The sequence below is a fragment of the Urtica dioica genome, chromosome 3 (genome assembly GCF_054948205.1).
Source record: "Urtica dioica subsp. dioica isolate 48M chromosome 3, U.dioica_male_clone48M_v1_H2, whole genome shotgun sequence".
NCBI lineage: Eukaryota > Viridiplantae > Streptophyta > Magnoliopsida > Rosales > Urticaceae > Urtica > Urtica dioica.
Window position 1 is genome coordinate 4,752,981 of NC_142758.1, and position 8,525 is coordinate 4,761,505.

The 8,525-nt window shown below is 34.8% G+C and overlaps 1 protein-coding gene across 1 annotated transcript; it reads left to right on the forward strand.

The window, feature by feature from the left end:
• The first annotated feature begins 1,339 nt into the window (after positions 1-1,339).
• On the forward strand, positions 1,340-7,322 carry LOC149402174 (glutamine synthetase nodule isozyme-like). Its single transcript, XM_089609303.1, has 13 exons — positions 1,340-1,549; positions 1,655-1,694; positions 1,804-1,907; positions 2,044-2,092; positions 3,077-3,183; positions 5,284-5,371; positions 5,452-5,580; positions 5,695-5,769; positions 5,913-5,966; positions 6,421-6,458; positions 6,559-6,718; positions 6,822-6,882; positions 6,990-7,322. The coding sequence occupies exons 1-13, from the start codon at positions 1,476-1,478 to the stop codon at positions 7,079-7,081; spliced, it is 1,071 nt and encodes a 356-aa protein (XP_089465429.1). The 5' UTR covers positions 1,340-1,475; the 3' UTR covers positions 7,082-7,322.
• The last annotated feature ends 1,203 nt before the right edge of the window (positions 7,323-8,525 follow it).

Below are 8,525 nucleotides of genomic sequence, written 5' to 3' on the forward strand. Positions count from 1 at the left end.
AGGACCCGGGGGCGTTCCTGTCGACAGATGAGAGGGCAACCTGATCGGGTCGTTTTGAACTTCCCGGGCAGGCTCAGCAAAGGTTTCGCCAAACTAAAAGTTCGGGTAAGAGCTTTAATCTGCTCCTCGGGAAACCTGAATCTCGGCGAAGTCCAGCTAGATGCCCGAAGGAAGAGCTCGGCTCGTCTGTGCGGTTCTCCGAAGTGGTCATTTCGCCAGACCTAGTTTGTGGATCCGGGGTGTTCAGAGGGGTCATAAAGGAGTCCAACCGAGCATTGAGAGTTCGATTTGTCTCCTCTTGATTTTCAAATTTCTTGTTCAGCATATCCAGGATTGCCCTGATCCCCGCAGGGATTTCCTCTCTTGATTCGTAATGAGTCTGTGTTGGTCTTTCTTAATGTTTCCCATAGACGGCGCCAAATTGTTGATGTCGAGATCTCAAAATGACTTATAAGAAACAAACAATATTTAATTTAAAGAAATATTAACACGAAATATGTCAGAGAAGAAATCTTTATTGAAATCAGCTATTTACAGGAGCGGCGAAATGTCGAACTCAAATGGACGAGCTCAACAAATAACTGAGAGAATTTTTAATAAATACGAATTATAGAACGAAAGCTTGTGTGTGAAAAATGAATACAACGATTATTATTTATAGACGAAAAAACGATCATCTCTAGGACACGTGTTGATCAGCTCATCAGGGCCACGTCGCAGGTTGATCAAGTTTTAGGTCTGGTCTTTTCGACGACATTGCGTCTTGACTACGACTTCGCTTTTTGACTGGATCAACATGGGCAAGCTGGATCACTTCTCTGCGGACTGGGTTTGGGCTTTTTTTCTGAGCCAGAATAAATCATTTATTGGGCCTTTGGTCGAACTGTAGCCCAATAAATATTAAAAAATATTAATTTTTTATAACCCACGATAATACTTAGAATAATAATAATAATAATAATAATAATAATAATAATAATAATACTTGAATAGTTTTTGAAGTAATTTGATGGGCAAGTTGAAAATCTAGCCTATTTTTGGAAAGTAAAAATTTATAGCATCGTTTCCTGTATTTGGAATAAGGGATTAATGGTATGAATTCCCATATATTTTAACAATTTTAGTTGTATCTTAAAAAAAATTGTATTAATTTTTACCTGAAACTTTTTCTTTATATAAAATCTTTACCTCCAAATTTAAACTTGTTTAATTTAGTAAAAAAAATAAAAAAATTCAAACTTGTTTAATCTTTGGTATGAAACTAAATTTCAAACAAAATAATTTGTTGCAATATGTTTTAAAAAAATATATTTTTTTAATATGTTAGTTAAATAATTTATTACGATATTATACTTGTTGGCCTATATATAACACCAACTCATTCCCTACAGAACAGAGCACACACACACACATAGTAGAAGCCTCTCTTTCTTCTCCCGTTTTGGTCCCTTTTAATCTTCTCTCATCACGAAGCCATGTCTCTCCTCAACGATCTCGTCAACCTAAACCTCACAGGCACCACTGAGAAGATCATCGCCGAGTACATATGGTCTGTTTTTGTGCTTTGTTTTTATATATTTTAACCACCTCATTTTTGTTCTTTGTATTGATTTACTTGATTTTATTTTCATGTATTATGATACTTTCTTACCAGGATCGGTGGATCTGGAATGGACCTCAGAAGCAAAGCTAGGGTATTGATTTACAGAATTTCATTTAATAAGAAATCATTTTGTTATTGGTCCTACTTTTTTGTTTTTAATCAGAACAAATTAATTTCTAAAATAATAAAAATATTTTCAGACTTTGAACGGACCGGTTTCAGATCCATCAAAGCTTCCAAAATGGAACTTTGACGGTTCAAGCACAAATCAAGCTCCCGGAGATGATAGCGAAGTCATTCTATAGTACGTAACTATTCCGATCACGCGATCGACGGTCCTGATCAATTTTGGTTTTCTTTTGGTCTTATCTTAGCCGTCCGTTCATATTATTTATTTTATTTCATTTTTGTTTGCATCTGTGGTGGGATTAACAATGAAGCCCTCAAGCTGTGTTCAAGGATCCATTCAGGAGAGGAAACAACATTCTGGTAAAGAAATAGTCAAAATCTAATCCTTTTGATTGATTGTCACGTGAGGTTTCCAATGTTTTCGGTAACAATATATATATATATATATATATATATATATATATATATATATTTTTTTTTTTTTTTTTTTGAGAAATTGGTAACAATAAAGTTTGGGCAACAAACCACAACTGTGCCACCGAACAGCTGTTGAAGTCCTTAATATAGTTATCCTACTTTATTTTTGAAAAGTCTCATTTTTACTCTATAGTTTCTCTCACTTATCGTCTACAACCAAGCTTTCATTCACATCTCTAATTTTCGTTTAAAGATATTTTAGTGATTAAATTCTAGTATATATGCATACTATAGATTAATAATTAAAAAATTATTCCAAACACTTTATCTTTATAATTTTAATTTTCGGAAACATTAGTCTAATGGTTTATTTTATTTATACGGATATTTGATTTTATTCTTTTCGCATGATATATATCAAGTTTATATTATTTAACAACTTCATAGTTTTTTATGTTGACCTGACTATGCATGTCTAGATTATTATTGATATATTTGTCCGTATTAAACAAAGTATTATTCAGAATTGTCACTACTATACAATACATTAGAAAATTTTGCATAATTTTAAGTATAAATCTATCCAGATAATATTAGTACTATGCTAGTTTTGTTACCTAATTGATGTTCGTATAGTCACAAGAAAGCGTTAATTCATCCGTTCTTGTTCACAACGACGAAAGTATCCAGAACATTTTGAGATATCTATGAATAATAAAAAAAAAAGATATCTATGTTTATGTAAATCAAATTGAAGGCGAAACGTATAAACTATTATATATATATGTATATGTATATATATATATATATAAATATATAAGTGAATGTTTTAATATATCGCATTATTTACAAACAAAAGACTAGTACGGCTTTGTTTGTCTTTCTATATTGGTTTGTAAGGAATCTGAGTAGAATATAATTATATAGGTTATGTGCGATGCTTACACGCCAGCTGGCGAGCCAATTCCCACGAACAAAAGACACAATGCAGCCAAGATATTTAGTAACCCCGAAGTTGCCGCTGAGGAGCCTTGGTAAGCGAACTTATCTACAACATTTTTAAATTATACCGGAAATCTTATTGTCATTTAGAAAAATATCCATATCAATAGCATATATAAACTATTAACTGTTAATTTATATGCGACACGCTGTATAATGTAAGTGATTAATTACGTAAATTTAACAGTTAATTAGTATTTTCTACATAATAAAATTAAATTGTTATTTATTTATGCCGAAATAAGAGGATTTAGCTTAGATCCCTTTAATTAGATTCGTTGTACTTTGGTTTTGTTATGGAATCTCCTTTTACGGGTGTCATGGTCAAATAATATATAAATTCTATTAGCGCTTGACTAGTTGTCTTTTGGGCGAGGTCATCTAATCGGAAACCATCTTTAATAATGTTATAAATATAATAACGAGTTGATGTGAAATATATATTATTTGAGATGATAGATCGTGCTTTCACGGTGTAAATTGAATAAGTTTATATATATGTATATTTAAATAAAAAACCTAGTTAATAGTAATTGGTTAAAATAATAGAAACTGTTGAAAAATATCGATATGATAAATTCTATTATTAAAATATTTGGAAGTGGGATCAAAGCTATAAATTTACTTTAAAAATTGTGTTAGTAATATTATTAATTCTATATCACCTCTATTCTCTTTTATTATTTTATTCTTCTTATAAATAACAATATGTGTAATTGGATTAGGAATCTTGGATTAGTTGGTGAATGTTTTCAGTGGGTTGGTTAGACTTATTCAACACCAGTGCAATATGATTACGTGTTTGGAACTTTGGACTATTAATAGTTGGTTGTCCAGTTTATTTTGGGGTGACGTGGATCTAGAGTAACGCTGTCGCATGTCATGATTAATAGTAATATTGGCATCTTTCTTTCTATTTTTTTTTAATTTTATATTTCTTTAAACAGCGCAATATATCATGTCAAGCACTTGGTACTCTCTTACATTTAAAAATAAATATAAAATAAACTAGGTACTCTTTCCAGAAAATTACAAATCATTTTTCCAATTTCTTGATTGAATAGTTGGAGTGCAAAACATTATTGGCCCTCGAAGAAAAAAAATACTATTGCATGGGACACCCTTGTTTATATTTTGCAATTTTGTGTTGGTCTTGTCGTCTTTCTTTCCTTTTCAAAACGTAGTGTAATGATATATGCAGTCCACGCACTCGTTCACATCATGAAATAATATACATATATATATATATATATATATATATTATGAACACGTTGAAAACTTGTCAACATATGAAAAATTGGTAAAGAATATATATATATATATATATATATATACGTTGAAAACTTGTCAACATATGAAAAATTAGTAAAGAATATATATATATATATATATTTTAAATAACGCTTTTTAAAGAATATTTCGTAAATACCAATAAATTTTTGAAAATTTCAATTGGTTAATGCGTTTTCTACTTTTCAACATATATTCTGAAAACCCCGAAAACAGTACTTAAATTTTCTTTAAAATACGTGATTTTCAGAATTTTTCTATTGGTCCATGACATGAGCAACTTTCTTATCACCGCATATATGTAAATGTTATATATATATATATATATATTTTTTTTTTCCCTGGTGGTGGGTGAACTTTTATATAATTTATCGTCTGTGGGGGGTCAATGGTTTTTCGCTAAGTACTAACTAGGAATTATTTGAACATTGATTACGTGTCTATTTTCCGTTTCTCTATCTCATATTTACTTGGTTATTTTGTAGGATTAGGCTCACCATTTATAGGGTAACGCTAAATAGCAGTATGAGTTATATCTTAAAAAGCATACGTGGTTGAGAATCGTAAATGTCATATGATATTATTCATCAAGCAGGCTTTGTAGCCCCCATAATGATGCAAATGTAAAATAACATTAAGTGAGTTACATTTGTGTGAAACAGAAACAAGCTCTTTTAGCTTGTAAAATTCCGCATCGTGTAAAAAGAATGGTCTAACAAACTCACACATTTGAATCATCGATAAAAATGAGTATCATTTACTTTTATTCCCTTGGGCTCTTTTGGACCAACACTTCTCCGGTGTCTTTTTTTTTTTTTTTTTTTTGTTGGTTAACTGTTCAGGTATGGAATTGAGCAAGAATACACTCTTCTTCAGAAGGATACCAAGTGGCCACTTGGATGGCCAGTTGGTGGCTTCCCTGGTCCTCAGGTATTATTATTCTCGTTTTTCTTTCAAATCGCCTTCAAATTGCCACGAACGTTTGATTTAATTTATTGAAATAAAAATAGGGACCGTATTACTGTGGTGCCGGAGCTGACAAGGCTTTTGGTCGTGACATAGTCGACGCGCATTACAAATCTTGCCTTTATGCTGGAATCAACATCAGTGGAATCAACGCCGAAGTTATGCCTGGTCAAGTATGTACAAACTCGCTATGTTTTTTTTTTTCAATCCAATCTCCAATGACAGAATGAAAGAAAGAAAGAAAATAAAAGAAGAAGAGGTTCTTATACTGTTTATTGTAATTACAGTGGGAGTTCCAAGTTGGTCCAACTCTCGGCATCAGCTCTGGTGATCAAGTTTGGGTTTCTCGCTACATTCTTGAGGTAAATTTTAAACTATTCCAGGATCGAATTCGAATCTTAGAATTCATTTGCTGACTCCACTTTTTTTTTTTCTTCTTATGAAATACATATATTTTAATTTAATTTAATTTTATAAAAAAGACTGTCGTTGTTAAATGTTGCAGAGGATTGCAGAAGTTGCTGGGGTGGTTGTGTCGTTTGACCCGAAACCAATCGCGGTTCGTTTTACCTCCTTATCCTGCTTAAAATTTGAAAGAGAATTTAATTTTTACCTCCTAAATGATATCTAGCATGTTTCTGTTTGCACTTTAAAAGAAATAAGCTGATAAATAATCTCAAAATGTATATCTGGGATCAAATTTGCTTGTTTCAGCTACTCATTAATTGAAAATTGCATATTCCACAATTTTTTTTTTAAAATTGTCTATACTTGTAAGAGCGTAGGAGTGTCTAGTCAGCAACACCAGCCCAGCATCTCTGATGCTGAGTCACAGCCAGATTAGCTAGTGTGCTGGTAATCATGTAGCTAATCATCAGTCATTGATAATGAAGAGGCAATCGTTAGGTTCTCATTCACAATGTTTATCTCAACTCTCTCAATATGCAAAGTTAACAATACTCGTAACGTTTTACCGTCGATTGTTTTTAATGATTTCGCAAACTCATTACCAGGGTGACTGGAATGGCGCCGGAGCCCACACGAACTACAGGTAGCTTGTTTCATTTTGGGCATTGCTTCATCTGAATATAATAAACCACTTATATGTAACCTTTGTTGGTTCTGAAACAACTCTGAATTCATTGTTTCAGCACGAAGTCGATGAGGTCCGATGGCGGTATCGATGTTATTAAGAAGGCTATTGAAAAACTGGGGCTGCGCCACAGAGAGCACATCTCTGCCTACGGCGAAGGCAACGAGAGGAGATTGACCGGTCAACACGAGACTGCTGACATCAACACTTTCTCTTGGGTAAACAAGTCTCTTAATCCCACATCTTCTACTTTGTTTTCATTCAACTTTTTTTTTTTTTTTTTTGTAATTTAATTTATTTATTTACGCCAAACTTTAACAGGGTGTTGCGAACCGTGGAGCCTCAGTCCGTATTGGGCGTGACACTGAAAAGGATGGAAAAGGTTTGTTTATTGCCGTACAAGGGTCTAGACAGTTTGCTTAAGATTTTGAGTTTATATCCAGAATTTTAATTATTAATTTTTTTTTTTGGCGTTTGATTTTATGGCAGGCTACTTTGAAGACAGAAGGCCGGCTTCGAACATGGATCCTTATGTGGTCACTTCGATGATCGCTGAGACCACTATCCTCTGGAAGCCTTGAGAGTGAGACACGCTGATTTATGGAGCTGTGATTATGGTAAAACTTGATTAAGAAGTCACAATTTCAAGATCTGTTCATCTTCTGTTTCGCACTCTTCTCTTTTTCGAAGTACTCCGCACTTTTCCATGTTGTGTTCTGATATAAAAATAAGAACAATAATTTATTAGTCATTGTCATTGTCGTTGTCATCGCTGTTGTTCTATGAGATTATTGTTTGCATTAATGTTATCGATTCTAAAGATTTTTGGTTGCGTTTTTCTTTGAGTGACACAACCGAGTGACTACAATGCCCTAAAAAGAATACAGTGGCGTATGGTTAATTGTTGGTTCTAGTAATTATAGCCTATCTATGCGATTTAGCATACAAAATGAGTTGCGGGCAGCTTTTGGCCGTTAGCTCACCCTCACAAGGCAACCAACTTATTTTTTACTAGTTCATCGTACTCGCCCATTAAAGGTGTAAATGGTGTGTTTGATGCGATATTAAGATATATATTGTTAGATAAAAATTCAAGGAAGATATGTAGTTTACTCACTTCTGAAAGTCACATAAAAACACCTTCAACAATTAAAAGGGTGACACCGACAAAGCTTCACGGTACCCACCTTCCGCCTGCACGAACACTCAGAGATCATAATTGAAGCACCAATTGCAAAATATATTCGTGCAAAAGCCCAAACATACACATAGGAAGAAAAAATCAATACCAACAAAAACCTCAAGACTCTTCTCAGGGACACCTCCACGACACAAGATCTGGCTCAAGTTGAATCCCCGACCTGCAAGGGAGTCGGCAACGCCAAATCCCCGATTTGCACGGGATAGACACACAAGATCCGGCTCAAGCCGTATCCCCGACTTGCAAGGGAGTTGGTCACGCCAAATCTCTGATTCGCAAGGGATAGAGACCCATAAGCTTCGGCTCAACCCGAATCCCCTACTTGCAAGGGAATTGGCCATGCCAAATCCCCCTTCGTAAGGGATAGATATACAAGCTTCGGTTCAAGCCGAATCCCCGATTTGCAAGGGAACTGGCGATGTCAAACCCCCGGTCCGCAAGGGATAGACCCACAAATTTCGGTTAAATCTGAATGCTCCGGCTCAAGGCGAATCTCCTACTTGCAAGGGAATTTACCATGCCAAATCCCCAGTTTGCAAGGGATAGAACCTTAAGCCGATGACGCGTGGGCTAGGGATAGTCGCACATATAAGTCGACGCATGCCTGGCACCAACGAGCTAAGGACAGTCGCACCTACAAAGTCGATGATGCTTGCACAGCCGTCGAGCTAGGGATAGTCGCACACATAATTCGACGCATGCCTGGTGCCACGAGCTAAGGACAGTGGCACCTACAAATTCGAGGCACCCGTGCATCCTCCGGGCTAGGGATAGTTGCACCTACAAAGCCGACGCATGCCTGACGCCCATGAGCTAGTGACAGC